This window comes from Vespula pensylvanica, chromosome 14 (assembly GCF_014466175.1).
Source record: "Vespula pensylvanica isolate Volc-1 chromosome 14, ASM1446617v1, whole genome shotgun sequence".
NCBI lineage: Eukaryota > Metazoa > Arthropoda > Insecta > Hymenoptera > Vespidae > Vespula > Vespula pensylvanica.
The window spans coordinates 4,481,803-4,497,685 of record NC_057698.1 but is presented as its reverse complement, the minus strand read 5'-3'; the positions used below and the strand labels follow the sequence as shown (position 1 = coordinate 4,497,685).

General features: G+C 33.5%; 2 protein-coding genes and 2 long non-coding RNA genes across 8 annotated transcripts; 1 reads left to right on the top strand and 3 right to left on the bottom strand.

Annotated features, from left to right (window-relative positions):
* Positions 1-179: 179 nt before the first annotated feature.
* Positions 180-2,983, bottom strand: LOC122634144 (la-related protein 6). 2 transcript variants are annotated; one of them, XM_043822781.1, is made up of 4 exons: positions 1,657-2,983; positions 1,244-1,565; positions 886-1,155; positions 180-753 (listed from the first exon to the last, which is right to left on the bottom strand). In XM_043822781.1, exons 1-4 carry the CDS (start codon positions 2,428-2,430, stop codon positions 593-595), a joined length of 1,527 nt encoding a protein of 508 aa, XP_043678716.1. In that variant the 5' UTR covers positions 2,431-2,983; the 3' UTR covers positions 180-592. The 2 variants fall into 2 exon arrangements, with proteins under 2 accessions (XP_043678716.1, XP_043678715.1); XM_043822780.1 differs by having other exon boundaries at positions 180-1,155.
* A 918-nt stretch (positions 2,984-3,901) lies between these two features.
* Positions 3,902-5,647, bottom strand: LOC122634034. Its single transcript, XR_006328277.1, has 2 exons — positions 5,555-5,647; positions 3,902-5,441 (listed from the first exon to the last, which is right to left on the bottom strand). It is a non-coding gene; the product is annotated as an uncharacterized LOC122634034 (long non-coding RNA).
* A 42-nt stretch (positions 5,648-5,689) lies between these two features.
* LOC122634259 lies at positions 5,690-7,758 on the bottom strand. The gene is made up of 3 exons (XR_006328346.1): positions 7,620-7,758; positions 5,927-6,087; positions 5,690-5,864 (listed from the first exon to the last, which is right to left on the bottom strand). It is a non-coding gene; the product is annotated as an uncharacterized LOC122634259 (long non-coding RNA).
* Positions 7,759-7,988: 230 nt separating this feature from the next.
* Positions 7,989-15,870, top strand: LOC122634255 (rho-associated protein kinase 1-like). Of its 4 annotated transcripts, XM_043823009.1 has the most exons (10): positions 7,989-8,124; positions 8,202-8,344; positions 8,452-8,475; positions 9,082-12,248; positions 12,323-12,848; positions 12,943-13,146; positions 13,248-13,256; positions 13,451-13,577; positions 13,683-13,754; positions 13,832-15,870. In XM_043823009.1, the coding sequence occupies exons 1-10, from the start codon at positions 8,037-8,039 to the stop codon at positions 14,362-14,364; spliced, it is 4,893 nt and encodes a 1,630-aa protein (XP_043678944.1). In that variant the 5' UTR covers positions 7,989-8,036; the 3' UTR covers positions 14,365-15,870. The 4 variants fall into 4 exon arrangements, 3 of the variants coding, with proteins under 3 accessions (XP_043678944.1, XP_043678947.1, XP_043678946.1); XR_006328345.1 differs by lacking the exon at positions 13,832-15,870 and having other exon boundaries at positions 13,248-13,343; positions 13,683-13,697; XM_043823012.1 differs by lacking the exon at positions 8,452-8,475.
* The last annotated feature ends 13 nt before the right edge of the window (positions 15,871-15,883 follow it).

Sequence of the window (15,883 nt, the reverse complement as noted above, 5' to 3'; positions counted from 1 at the left end):
TTATAAACTAAACTAACTAAATTGATAATAAACTAAACATGTTTAGTTTAAATATGTCAAATAAAATAAATTTCAAAGTAAATGTTATATACATGAATATAAAGATTGTTCAATCATAATCTAGCTGAATAAAATTCGTTATAACAATATAATAAAAAGATTAATAATCCAACAATATGAATGGTTCAGTGAATATATTTAACAAGTGCATCATTTTACGTCATATTTAATAAATTAATTCTGTAATACGTACTCGAAACTATGTTTTTTTTTTTCAGTTGTCAAATTTTTGTACTTATTTCATCGGGAATTTTTCATATTATACATTTAATATACATATATATAAAGCATACATGAAGTTTTACCATTTGAAATATCTCAACTTCATTTCAAATACATAGCAGATATAACAAAATTTACAATGGAAATGTTTTCTAATTTACTTATATCATACAAGAGAAAGAGAGGGACAATATAACAATGTCAAATCCTCTAAACGCATAATAATTTTCATTTCTAGTAGAATATCCTGTTTAAGGATGATTGGAGATCACTATAACGCGGGCAAAATCACGCCGTAAAAGGGAAATATTTAACATGTTGGTTCCATAGTTGGTGTAATAGGATTCATTCTAGGAGGTCGGCCAAAGCCACGCGTTCCGTCAGGACCGGAAGGCATCCTCGTTACATTTTCAGGCAAGTGTGTCATGGTCAAGCCATTATTATTCCTTGATCGGCAAAAGTTATTTTGCTCTGAAATCGAAGAACATAAAGATAGTCTTCTCACCCCCGAATCGAAACCCGAATCTCGGCTACAAGTGGATAGTCTACGGAAAAATGGGCCACAGTCCACTGAACCTCGGCGACTAGGATTGTAACAAGTACCGTTGCACTCGTTGCTAGAAGCAGAACCGCCGGAGCAGCAGGAGAAACGACGGTTTTGTTGATAATAATAACCTGGAGGATAAACTATGGGACAACAGCCAGTTTCGGAAGCGGATGAACAGGAAGAATATCGTCTACCATAGTTGTTGACATCTGAACAATTTGAACCAGAACTAGAAGATAAACGGCGAAAAACAAAACCGTTTTCCGATCCTGAAATTGAACAGGAAGACAATCTGCGCGATAGCCAAGCATCTGGTGATGGTGGACCTGAAATATAAAGATTTATTTCATATTTTTGGATAAATTGTTGTATCAATGATCTTTAATATCAATGTTCAAATCAATAATAATTTACCTTGAAAAGGATGGCTAGGATAAACGTGATATATAGGATATCCATGAACAGCCTTTTTGTATTTTGCTTTTCCATCTTCAGTCTCGGATCCACTAGCGCAACTCGATGAATTATAAGTATCTTCTTTAGTCAATTTCGTGACGATGGTCTTTTTCGTCGGCTGCTGTTTTCTTTTCTTATCGGATTGTTGTAATTCAAATATTTTCGCATCTCCTAAATTCATTTCTAGAGCCAACCTGGCCGATGCCGAATCCGTAAATTCAATCATGGCACATTCCTCGGTTGGCTTCAGTTCTTGTCTCTTTGAGATTGCCTGCCGGACCTAAACGTATATCGGATTTTTTTAGGATGTATTTGATTTTAGGATGAAAAAGAAGATTTACTTTCATTTTAATTGAACATAAATACAATACCTCGGCAGGTGCAGGATGTCCAGGCTTGAGTACTCTGATGAGTGCGATCTCACCACATGGTTTAAAGATTTCGGCTACTGATTCGACAGAAAGTCTTTCAACGGGAAGCCTAGCAGCTAAAATCGTCCTAGAGGGTGTCGTTTGATCGAAAGCTGGTAAAGGATTTACTCTACGTAATTTTGTACCTTGAGGATTAACTTGCAATTTGGTGGACTTAGCTAAAGCAGCACCGACAACCCTCCAATCCTTAGTGAGATGTTTGACTCTTTTAAAGCTCGAGACGAGTTTCAATGACACGTAACCTTCTTTATTTCTCTTCACATGCTTCAAAAGAAAAGCATCCTTGACAATGCTTTCATCAGCGAAATAAGATTCTACCTGAGTGCAGATCTTCTCGCTCAACTCATCGTTAGGCAAGACAAAATGATCAGGCTGATCTTGAACAATAGACTCCTTATTGCTCGATGTTACGATTTTCTGTTTGTCCAATTCTTTCTGAGCGACGTCGTCCAAAGAATCTATGCCAGAATCTTGTTCACCGTTTTGTTGCTTCACAATAGCCTCGGTCGATTTTCCTTCGCTATCTGATGTCATGCTATCAGATTGATCGGCTTCCTCATCCTTCGAACCTCTTCTATCGAAAGAAAGACTAACATCGCTGTCAACGGAAGAGATGCTGTCCCTCGTATCGGACTTTTTCATCGGTGGTGGTGAGAACGTTAAGTTACCGACCTTATCTCTGGATTCCTGTTGAACTTCTAGCTCGTCCATCATTGCAATTAATGAAATACTTGTATATTTTCTTGTTGGATATTGTAAGACTTAACCGAGCAATGGTTTCTCATCGAATTATCGAGCGAAGCCCTTCAAAACGAGTAGAACTTCACGAGATTTTTCTTTTTCCTTTTTTTAAAATGACGTTCAATCTCTATTCTCTACGTAGCTTCAACGTTTAACATTGTTCCTTAAACTATCGTGGAGATCGTTATCAATGAAATTCTTCTAATATTGATTATCGACGAATGATCCACTTGATAAGATAGAGATGATGTAAAGGAAAGAACGTCGATGCGACAAGATTTCTTAAAGGAATCTGTGCTCTCTTACGAGCAGTAGCGCGACTTTAAAGGGAGGACCACAGAGAGGACGACAAGGACAAGCTGTGAAGGGGGATGGGTGGAAATTAAGGGAAAAAGAACGAGGAACGAATCTTCCCCTCCTCGTTCTCAGGCGAATGCGTGTGCTCCTTTTTAAATTGTAGGGAGGGAGGAAAGTAAGGGGAACGTTGCGCGATCCGTGACAGTTCGAGCGACAGTGGCCTTCCATAAGACATCTCCACTTGTTTAAATACTTTCGCCCGTTCTCGCGCATGCTCACACGCGCACAATGTGGCAATCGTAGTCTATACGATGGTAAAGCTACCCTGAGGTCATGACCTTCCTAAATGACATCGAAGAACGGAAGACTTGGTAGCAGTCGAAGGTGTCTAACCGGACTTCGATAGACACGTGGATACATCATACCAATCAAGATTTATCTATATCTAGTTGAATAATTTTCTTTTTCTAACAAAAAAAACAAAAACAAAAAACAAAAACAAAAAACATGATTTCAAAGTTTCACATTTATCTTTATATGAAGGCACAGACATACACGTATGTATATGATTTGTGTATAGATAAAGATTTTTTATAAACATTGCACAGAGAGAGAGAGAGAGAGAGAGAGAAAGAGAAAGAGAGAGAGAGAGAGAGAGAGACGTTTTGCATAAAAATCACGGAAAACGATATAATTAAAAATAATTTTCTATCCAATATATATGTATGAAAATTATAAAATCGTATATTGGCTTTAGTATTATCGAGTCGTGAGTCTTTTCGTATCTTGCGGAAGCAAGAGGAAAGAGAATACGACAGCAGGAAGGAAAGATGTTTTTATGGTGGTGGTGAACCTTGATAACCTCGAAGAGGGGCCCCCTGGGCTTATTCACAAACACTTTGCGCATTGCATTCGGACACTACCAGCATAATAAGATATAGGTCAAGTGCGGCCGGTACGATGTATGCCCATATGAGCTGTGAGAAAGGACAGAGATACATAAGATTCATCGTAGCACTATCGAAAGGGTTCTTACTATGGGTTTCTTTCCTTCTTCTCTTTTTTCTTTTTCACTCTATCATCCTGATACGTATAACTTTCTATGCATTATAATATAACGTATAATGTTCGACAAAACATAAGAATATAAACTCCTTAATAAAATTTATTCTGTTACATATTATATAATTAAATCAAGCGGCTTTTCTTTATTGGATACTTCTTTACATTAATGCGTGAGTAATCGATTGTTGTTGTGTTGTTGTGACGTCCGTGTTATTTGAATAATACCATATTTAATATCATAATCTTTATAACGAAGCCTACAAAATGTTTTTACTTTTTCGTACTTATCACGTTTATGTTTTGTGTTTATGATCAATAAGTCATGTTCTTATCTAATAAGTCATATATTTGGAAAGCAATAAAGTTAAAACGAGTCACGGTTTATGATCTGTCACGTTGGAATTATTTTAATAAATAAAAAGAATGTTGAATATCTACATACTCGTGAAATAAGAGCAGTATACTACAAAAATTGGCTTTAACATTTACGTAAAAGCATTTGACTCATCGATATGTGTTGTCCCTCTTATATATGGCTTCGTATATTACGTAAGAATTATTCCGAAGGATCGAAGCACTAAAATGTGGATTCTTTGTTTCGTTTGAAACTTACTCGTTAACTTTCGATAAAATTATTTCAGATCTGTATCGTTTTATCCTCGTATGTATTTTCGTCGAAATTATAGTTTACGAGGATCCATTCAAAAAGAAAAAAGAAAGAATAATAATCGTTATGTGTAAATCGTGGAAGAATTGATGTTACTGAAAATTAAAATATAAGAAAATCATCTTGCAAATTTAATAGAAATTCTCGGAAGTACCATTTACGAGTAGAATTAATTTTCTCTCTCGTACGTATGTCCTTGCGTATCTTTTCTCAGTCCTTTTTATTCAACAAGGTCTGCATTTATAGCAGACAAGTGCACGAGTTGAATCGTTGAAGGAGAGTCCGTGGAGATGACCTCGCACTTCACCATCTCGCATCATTGGCTACGCAACCTCCTCTGTCTCGTCGTAACATAATACAATATCCGCCATCGCTATCAGGTAGAAATAGACGCAGTCTCGCTGTTCAGTGATCAGAGTCGTTGACCATCTCTACTGAAACTAGTTAGATCATGAACTTTCGATCCCGAAGCTTATCGATTCTACATATTGATTACAAAATAAGACTTTCCTGCATTGTTTATTAAATATTCATCACTAATAATTCATTCGTTTGATGCAACGCGTGATATCATACCACCATTAATATTTAAAACTTTTCTTTTGTGCGATTGTTTATTTACTGTTATAAAAATATACGAACGTTTGATTAATTTTCAAATTTGTTTCTCTATTTTTTTCTAATTATCTATCAAAAATGCGCAAAGTTTATAACTATAGTACAGAAGTTGATAAACGCTAGTCAAGACAACGTAACATATTACGGATTCTCTCTCTCTCTCTCTCTCTCTCTCTCTCTCTCTCTCTCTCTTCCTCTCTCTCTTTTATTGTTAATACGCATGTGGTTCTCGGAGGGCGGCGATTCCCTGCGGCAATTTTCACTACTTCAGGACACAGTCTCTTATTCTCTTTGCCGGAGATAGGAGTTACGATCGGAACTAGGTCAGGGCAGCCGGCTAAATGGCCGAATCAATTTTATTATAAAACTTATCAAATATGGCTCATATCATACACAAATTTATTTTGATTGTTAAAACGTGTTTTAACGTTCACATTTATTAATACTTACTTATTCAGATTATATTCATTGACAGTAATGTTTGTAAATTTTGTTTTCTTTTCTTCTTCTTCTTCTTCTTCTTTTTCTTTTCTTCTTTTTCTTCCTGTTCTTTTTCTCCTTTTTCTTTTCTTCTTCTTCTTTTTTCTTCTTCTTCTTCTTATCTTCTTCTTTCCATTTATATTTTTCTATCGTCTTTTTTTTACAGAACTAATACATAATTGTTAATAGCACTCGTATACGATTAAGCTGTCAATTTGTAAATTTACTTACGTGTCATTTAAAACGCATTTAGTACGTAGAAATCTTTATAATTTTTATCCTAAATTTTTATGTTAATTTTACCAAACGTATAATGTATTGTATTTTATTTATAAAAATTACCTTCAAACGTATGCCCATTAATAGAGAACCACTGAAGCTGTGTGAGTCAAGCTAAGTCAGGTACAGAATAAGGCCCTGGGGTGATTCGCCTGGATGACCATGACCATATTACCGGGCAGAGGCCTCCAATACCATCGAACGTCTTTAATTCCATCAATTATCTTTAAAACGATTAGTGGTATTTACTCATAACGTTCACTGTAACTGAGTTAACTTTTTCAAAGAGTCTTAAAGATAAGAGATCGTATAAAATAATAATAATTAAAATAACTTATATAAAATAATAATAACTTCAAATAACGCATATTTCATATAAGGCGGGATACTTTTATATCGATCTAAAAATTATTGTTAAGCGTTATAGTAACGTAAAAAAATTAAAGTATGTAATTACATGAGAATATTCATAAAAGTTTATCTTTTAAAGAAATTCTGAAAACAAATATAAAGATTTTATAAAATTACTTACAAATCTTATTAATTCAAAATATCAACATTTAGTTATATGTCGGGTTAATTCGTGTAATGGACATACGTAAGACATACATACTATTAACATCTATTTGACCTCCAATAAAAAAAGAAACTATTCGAACGATTGATGAAAATTGTCGATAAAGTAGAAATCATATATCAAGGGCCACTCTTTAGAAGTGTTCTTGGAACTATCACTATCGATAACGTTACCGATCGTTGTACATGTCGGTAAGTTATCGCTAAGAATAAATACTTTTATACGTTTCGAAAGAGGATACATAAAACAGTTTGATCTTCGTGTCATTATTTTCCTCTCTCTCCACTGCTCAATTCTTTTATCAAAATAATTAATAATCCGTTAAAAGGTTTACCTACTCACAAAACGAATATATCAATAGAAACAACAATCCAGATATTCAAGATAACTATTTTCATTAATTTCAAGATAAGACGATGAATTTATACAAACTTTATTTTGTCAAAATACAAAGCTATCTAATAAAAATTACAACGTTATATATGAACAAACAAGAATTAAATATCACGTGACGCACAGGTCCGTACTCTTAAATTCGGATCGCAATGCATATTGGACGATAATTTTAAATTCATTCGAAACAAATTATTTTACATGCATTTTATTTGAGTAAAACGGAAAGATCGAAAAAAAATGGGAGACACTGATGTCGAATTTTACAAGGAAACTTTGATAATAAATAAGAATAAATAGAGACAAAAAAAGAGAGAATTAGGAACAGTTAGATAGATGACAAATGCGCACGTTTTTCATTCGCAAGAAAAAGAGAAGATAGAAGTGAATAAAAAATCTTCATATAAACAAAAAAAGAAAAAAACAATTACTTATACAAATTATCTTATAGATAAGGAAAGTCGTAAATAAAAAAAAGGAGAAATCGTAGAAAGAGATTCGATGAAAAGAAAAAAGGAAGACAGATGGAGAGAGTGTTCACTCGTGTGTATCGCATATATTAGTTAGTGTAGTGTTATATGCATGTGCACGCACAAGGTAGTGTAGTGTCAAGGGTCAGGGAAAGAGATACGGGTAAGAAATAGTATCAAGGGACGACGAGTGAGAGGTAGGTTAGAGATAGAGGGAGAAGAGAGAGAGAGAGAGGAGAGATAGTAAAGGAGAAGGGAGGATAGTGGGGCGGAAATTGGAGTGGGTTTTATAAGTGCGGTGATTTCATACGCCTACCTTTCCAAGTAACCCATTTTATCGCTGTCTCGCTCTTCTATCTCAGCTTTCCGTGACTCTTGTTTAGTGGTATCCGCTACGCGGATACATGTCATATCCATGAGCCAAGTTGCCTTCTTGAAAGGTGCATGTCTACATTCCATGTGTCGACACGCTGCATTTCCGCGGCTAAAATCGCAAGCGCATACGGCGATAGATCGTACTATACGTTAAGGGAGACTCATTTACAGCGCAGGTACTACACGGATACGACGATTTTAGAATCGGTAGCGAGAAGTAGAGGAAGAAGACGCGATATGTGTGTCATGTAATTGGAACGTAGTAGCTTCCAAAAGCTTCTTGATTAAATGGACGTAGAAGTAGAACGTTCAATATGACCTAGGTGACTTAGAACGATTTAAAAAGCCTCGATGCGCAATGCGACATTTACGTAAAATATATTGGCTATTTTGGGTGGGTCTACCGACTCTCACTGCATATCCTGTGTCAACGCCGTATTTAACAGGTGAAATAGATTAGATTTCAAAGTTAGACAGATCCAGGTAGAAATCTAACGACTTTTTTTTCCTGTACCTTTTATAGATTTGCACAATGATCAAGGATCATTACAATGGGAACGTTATTGGATAAGATATACAATTACTCTCTTAAGCTTAACTGTCGCTGCATTTACTCTGGCTGGATGTCTATGCTGCAGGAGACCTCGTCGTACTATAGGATTTCAGGTAATGCAACTTTTTCGTTTATTACTTAATATCTTTGACAAAGTAAAGAAAATATCTTCGATCTATTATAGTCTTAACAAAATTTTTTGAATTTGTTTTTCTTATAGGACAAAACAGGAAAATGTAAACAGGTAACTTTAAAAATGCAGGTTTCTCATATCTTAGTTTGTGTATGTCTGTTAGAAGCTATTCTTATAGGTCCTCCCATAAATTGCTTTGGATTGTATTCTTAGGAAATCAAATTAGAATTCGGAAGAGAGTAATATTTAAAAAGCCATATATTATGTTTGCAATACGCTTGTGTTTATGAATAAACACAGTATACGTCAAAATTCATCTAAATATTATTATGATTTATATGTACTTAGTAAATATCTAAGATGGCTAACTATATTTTTGGTAGTACTTAGGAGTGATCAATTATCAAGCTGTATTGATACCTAATATATTTTAACACGATACCCTGCTGAATTATTTTTATAGGATGCATAAGTAGGAGATGATATGCTTATCGACGCATTAAAATTCTTTTTTGTATTCGGTCATTGTGTATGTTAAATACTACATCGAACATAGTATGAATTACAGTTCATTAGAAACCATTAAATCAATCATTAAATCAGTCATATGTATAATAATTTACATTGCATATGCTGTAGCACAATATCTTCTTACTTTGATATTTGACAAAGTTTTTTATATAAAAAGTAATAGCGAAAGTAACATTCTTATTTCAGGAATTCAAGAATGGAAGTAGCACTGGTCCAGAGTTACCGTTTGAACAATCAATAGAAGGTTTAGCCATTGATGTTCCACGAATGATAGCATTGACCGACAGAGTACAGTTTGAACCTCTACCCGTAGATCGAATTATATCAGGACCAAAAGTTCCTTCTCCAACAAAACCATCTTCCATATCACATTTATCTTTTACGGGAGAATACAATGAAGATAATGCTACATTACAAGAGCCTTGTAGAGAATGGTTCGAAGCAGAAGACCTTTATGTACCTAGAGAAAAATTAAAATACTTAAGAGAACTAGGACGAGGCTGGTTTGGAAAAGTTGTAGAAGGCCGAGCAGATTTAGATCAATCCAAAGGAGCTCTAAAAAATGGAGGAGTTGTTGTAAGAATTCTTGCCGAAGAAGCTACAATGAAAGAAAAAGCTTGGTTCCTAGGAGAAGCTACACCGTATCTCAAATTACATCATCAAAATGTTTTAGCATTACTTGGTTTTTGCTTAGAAACTGATCCGTATTTGCTACTTTTTGAATCTTGTCCTGCTGGTGATCTTAAAGGCTTTTTGTTATCAAATCATGATAAAAAATCTCAAGAAGCATTAATAAAAGAAAATATTCCTACGAGAATGGCTTTAGAAATAGCCGCTGGTTTACAACATATGCATAATCATGGTTTTGCACATACAGACTTATCTGCGAGAAATTGTTTGGTTGCTTCTGATTTATCTGCGAAATTAGGAGATTATGGAACTGGCGTTGAAAAATATCCTGAAGATTATTACATTGTTGGAGATCGTGCTTTGCCTATTAGATGGTCTGCACCTGAGAGTTTAGACTGTACAGATACTACTATTGAAACTCGACAAATTACATTACAAGCAAATGTATGGAGTTATGCTGTGCTGTTATGGGAAATTATTAATTGGGGTAATAGACCTTACGATAATATGTGTGATGAGGAAGTTATACAGATGCTTTTATCTCTTAAAACTGATTTTTCACTAAACAATGTACAGCCATTGCGTAACTGTCCTGAAAATAGTCCCTCCAATATATTACATGTTATATGCACATGTTTGAATACAGATGCTAAAAAGAGGCCTTCTTTAAATGACATAAGACAAAATTTACTTACTGAACATATAGAGCAAGAAGATTTTGAGCAATGGGAAAATTTACAAACAAATACATTAATTAATCATACACGTAGTGCTAGTTTACAAAATCTTCGTGGCAGTGTTGATTCTGATCATTGGACAAGCATAATGGATGAGAAACCATTAGAAACATTACAATCTTCTTTTCGACTTGGACCAGATGAACCAATTAAAAGTGTTATGAATATGGAAAGTTTATTTAATACAGCACAAGAATCAGGATCTGAAACCGAAGAAGAAAGTTGGAGGGGAAGAATCGAACGAGGAGTTTATACAGAAAAAGTGAAACAAAAATCTAAATCTGTAACTGATCTTATGGTACTTGTACATATCGATCCCGAATCAGATGGAGAATTATCTATGGGCACACAAATGACAGAGAAAACTCTTAAGAAAAGATTATCCACCACTGGCAGTGATAGTGATCTAACGCGTACCACGATTGTAGATGAATTTGACGAAGTATTAAGAAAACTACGAAATCCTATACAAAGTGATGTTTCTAATAAAACTAAATCAATAAACAACTCAGAAAAACCAAAACTTTTGACGTTAACTATGGATCAGGAACAAACACCAATCTTAAGGCTGTCTTTGGATTCTAAAGAAAATTCTATTGTTAGTAAAAATTCTTCTGTTTTAAATACAAGCGCAGACAGTATACGTAGCGAAGAACATATATTAAGACTATTATCAAAAGGTGATCCAGATCTTCCACTTCTTCGTTATGTTCCTGATAGCAAGCCTTCTTGTGAAATTTTGGAGAGTACTAATGAAACTCAATCTGATAACATTTCCACTAATAATGAAAATAATGAATCTTGCTTTTCCAACAATTTCTCGTTTCAAAATCTTGATACTAATCAGAATAACTTGGTGGACGTTCTTCTTTGGAATCATGCGCTTGATTCAGCTTTGGAACATAAGATACCAGGATTTTCAGACGAAGGTGAATTTAAAGAATTTATAGAACCTTCTATAAATCAACAGAATAATACTACATTGGAACTTTCTACATCTGCTAATGTCACAGAAAATAGTGAACAATTTGATAAAGAAAATTCTGTTTACAATCTTAATGATTTATCAAATACTGAAGATATGGGAATCGTTCGAAAAGTTTTAATAAACGAATATGAAGAAAGAAAGCATTTATCTACTCCTGACGATGAGCAAAGTTCAGATTCTGGCTTTAGAGACAAAGAATCCTGTGAAGAAGAAGAAAGTATGTGTCCACCCTGTGATCAAACGAGCTCCCACGATACGTCTATTATACATGTGCCTACATGTACTGAAGATGAACAGCTACAGGTTTTATTAGAACTTGATACTATTTTAGATGCTGAATATTACTCGATACTTCCTGAATCTGATAACTCTGTAGGGATGAATAACACAAACAGTAAAGCAGAATATGACAATCCAAATATACAGGATATAAAAAGTCAGAATACTGTTAGTATTTTATCAAACGAAATCACTACAAATACATACATAGAACAAGATGAAGAGGTTAACACACAATATTTAAATAAGAATGATCGAATGGAAGACGAGGACATAAAACCCACAAGTAATATGCAAAATGGTGATTTTGTAGCATCATCATCTAGTAATTACTATGATGATACAAACAATTATATAACAGAAAATTCCAAAGAGAGCAAGATTTCTTCCTTCGATGCAAAAATAACGCATGCAGATACAGAAAATTATATACAAGATGATACTGGGCATGAAAATGAAGAGGAAGATAGTTCTACAATGAGCTTATGCAGTGATAACTCTTATGTATCTTTTGGTATGGAAGAAGAATTTGTTACAGCAATTAGAAATGAACTTAGAGAAAAACTTCCACGTGCACAGATGCCCGTCGTGGAACCGTCCGAACCTCGTGACGAAGAGATTTCCCCTATATCTAGCGATATTGAAAACAAACGTTGGGACGATGATGAGAATGAAGAATCGCCAGATCGAAGCACTAGCAGCGTAGATATTTCTATCAGGTAAATAGACCATTTGTGTTGATTATTATTAAAAATACAATAAAATTTATACGCTTACAATATATTTTATTTAGGTATAATCTTTATGGAACACCACTCAGTCCTATTTTAGAAGAACGAGAAAGCACTGTTACTTCCGAGTCTTTGCTATCAAATTCAAGAGACGCATCCATTGTATCTAAAGAATCAGTACCATCTGAAGATGTATTATTAGTTGATACTAGAACAAATAAAATGATATTATTAGAGGGATCAAGAGAAAAGCAACTACAAGATGATGATCGAGATACAACAAATGGAGATATTTCTGAAGAAGAAAATGTTGAATATAGTTCATCATCGATATACACATCAGAAGATAAACCTCACGCTATGATCGCTACTGGAGGAGCACCGTTACCAAGTCCTGAAGAAGAAACCAAATGGCAACAATTACCTTCCTCTTTTCCATTACCTTTACCATTACCTTTACAAGATGATTTAATGTCTACAAGTTTTGCTACAGAACGTGATTGGGATAGTCAAGACGATGATGAAGTAGGAGATGAAGAGGGGGAAGATGAGGATAACAGTTCTAGTTCGGGTGAATTTGTTTGGAAAGTTTGTACTTTTTTCTAATATATATCTTAATGTAAAAATTATATAGTGTCTTAAGAACGTATAACTTACGTCAATACGATTTGCATTATTATAGCGATACAGTGAGCCTCACACGGAACAAATACAAATCAGAAGTACTTTGAGCAATGAGAAAGTAGAAGTAGAACAGGCTGACTTAAGAGAAGAGATTGATGCAGAAGATGAAGAAGAAGAAGAATTCACACCATCAGCTTGGAATGCAACATTAGCACCACATAGATCTGCGTTAAGGTCTCCAGATAAAACATTAAAGAGCGGAGTAAGTTTCACGCATTATCCAAATTAATTATGTAAATAAACGCTAGTCACAGATACTATTTTACACGAAATATTATTCTTCTTTCTTACATCTGCTGCTAGGATGAATTGGTAGGTGTGTCAATCATTTAAACACAGAACAAAGCATGTCTTTTAATCTCCTTCTCGTGACCCTTTCTCTTGCAGATTTAATTTGAGGTATTTAGCGCATATACTTATTTGCTACACATGCTAGTCTTATACTAAATTTAGATGTAATTTAATAACTTTTTTCTACAACTTTACCAATAATATAACTTATTTAGGATCAAAAGAAGAGTGTATGGTTCAAGAAACAACGCTATCATTGTGTATATGAGTATCCAAAAGAAACATTAGCTAATGACATCCAAGGTCAAGCTACCACTACATGGGAACCAACTTCGTATACAGGTAAATCTTTTTATTATACATTAGAGAATGATATCAATATAAATAAAAATTAAGATTAAGATATTTAAATATTTGTTAATCTATCGAAACAATGTAATTGTACAGATTGGGAGGAATTAATGAATGAGCCAAGATTAGATATGTATCCATTGGATTACGAGGATATAAATCGAGCTGGTATGCATAAAATGAATTATTATCTTTGTTTGAATTATGTACAACGATCTTATGGATTTATAAACTTTTCTTTATAGGAAATGAAGAATTTTATGTGAGTAGTTCAAATCGTCCGTTTCAATTTCCAACCAGCGATAGTAAATATGTTAGTCAATTCTTCCCTGGCGCTTGTTCTACGTCAGTAAATGAAGAAGAACAAGACGAAGTAGATTGTAATCAGGAAGAAGAAAATACTAATAGCCAGACAAATGAGCATGAACATATTAAGCAATATCAATTAGGAGAATTAAGACATACCAGAGACCGCTTAAAATTAAATTTATTAGCAGGAAATAATGCAGTAGATACGACTTTTGTTCCTTTAAGACAAGTATATGAAGATAAGGAAGATCTATTAAGAACTGAAAAAACGCATACGTTAGATTTGCTGGAAAATATGAAAGTAACGGAAGACCAATGTAATTTGTCAAATTTGGTAGATGACAATACTTCGCCAAAGGTGCCTCAGGAGGATTTTAAATGTGAAATAGATAATGATCCAGTTTCACCAAAAATTTATCAAAATGACAATGAAAAGAAAATTGAGTCTGCTAATAATGTAGCGTTCTAACGCTTGACTGAAACAATTTATAGTGCACAATGATATTTTGAGGAAATCAGTTTAATTGAAGTCCGTCCGAAACAATTCATTGTGGAAGTGCAGTGGTAAATTGGTGCCGACGAAATTGATGTTGTCACAATATTGATATTTTATGACTGTATATATAAAAATTAGTATTAAAATGTAAATGTAACAAAAGCAATGTACAGTATATACCGATGGGCTTTTGGATTGATTCGGATATAGGATACTAAAAAAAAAAAAAAAAACGAGATATGGTTGCAAGTAATCGATACTGTGACTACGAACTCTGCCAAATGATACAGCAAAACTCGAAGTACTGTAATATTTGAGCAATGGACAGCTTTAGCCTTTCATTCGTCGAGCAATTTTGTGCCTATTTTATAAGTACCATTTCTATTTGTTTCAGTCTTGACATTACAGGCTTTAAATTTCAATAGGAAAAATTATAACATTATCGAGTAATAATGATAGTCAAAAAATGGCTATTCAGTGCTTATGTACAGTATACATAAATCATTTGCATACTTAAGCGAGTGTTATATAATGGAATTAACATTTAAATTCAAGATTTTGTGCAATAATGATCATGTGTAGTTAACAAATTGCTGAACATAGTTTGTTATTAGAAAGGAATATAAAATTTTGTTAGAATCTATCAGCACATGTAGTTGCATGATTGCATACACATAATGTACAAAGAGAAAATGTGTTATAATATGTTTATAAGGTGCTGTAGCATAATATCAAATGTGTTGCGCAAATTAAGATTACTGGCTTTGTATTCACAGTATTTCGTATTAGCGACAGATTTGTTTATGCTATGACAAAATTATCATAAGTAACTTTGTAATACATGTAAATATTTATATATTTAGATGATAGTCTAATAATTGATTAATTGATGTGATATAAATCTTGTGTTGCCAATATTTTGCTAATACATGATTTAATATTAATCATCTTTAATAATATAAATGATATAAATTATATTTGAACATACAATTAATCAACTAATAGACGATAGTCTTTATCAACAGTAGCAGCCTAATGGAAATTTTGCTACACTTTACCCAGTCAATCACGATCAATGCTCATTTATCTATTTATCGTCACTTTTATTTTTTTCTTGATATTATTACTTCTAGGGTAAAGCATTTCTTTTAAGCATCACAGCATTGCAAAAAGAATTATACCATGACTTAACGCTTATTTTTAGCAACAGCAAAATATTGTTATATTTGACAAATCAGTTTATACAAAACCACGTGATAGTGTTAATCTCTATGTATTGTTAATAGATCTGTGATGAGAACGAGATATATAGTCGTATTTCGATCAATTTTGTAACGAATCTCAGAAAAGTATTGCATAAAGTGTAAATTAATAGTAAACTATTTTAGGTGAAGAACATTTTGAAGGATCTTGTCATTCTTGCTTGTTTTCTTTTGTATATAATTACAATGTTTAAAAATAAATTATCTACTACTCTAAGTTTTTCACTATT

Coding starts and splice junctions, on each gene's coding strand:
- LOC122634144 (XM_043822780.1), bottom strand. CDS start 2,430: ATGATGGACGAGCTAGAAGTTCAACAGGAATCCAGAGATAAGGTCGGT. Junction 1,566..1,656: donor GACATCCTGCACCTGCCGAG/GTATTGTATTTA, acceptor ATATACGTTTAG/GTCCGGCAGGCAATCTCAAA. Junction 1,156..1,243: donor TCCTAGCCATCCTTTTCAAG/GTAAATTATTAT, acceptor TTTATATTTCAG/GTCCACCATCACCAGATGCT.
- LOC122634255 (XM_043823009.1), top strand. CDS start 8,037: ATGCGACATTTACGTAAAATATATTGGCTATTTTGGGTGGGTCTACCG. Junction 8,125..8,201: donor GTCAACGCCGTATTTAACAG/GTGAAATAGATT, acceptor TACCTTTTATAG/ATTTGCACAATGATCAAGGA. Junction 12,249..12,322: donor AGCGTAGATATTTCTATCAG/GTAAATAGACCA, acceptor TATTTTATTTAG/GTATAATCTTTATGGAACAC.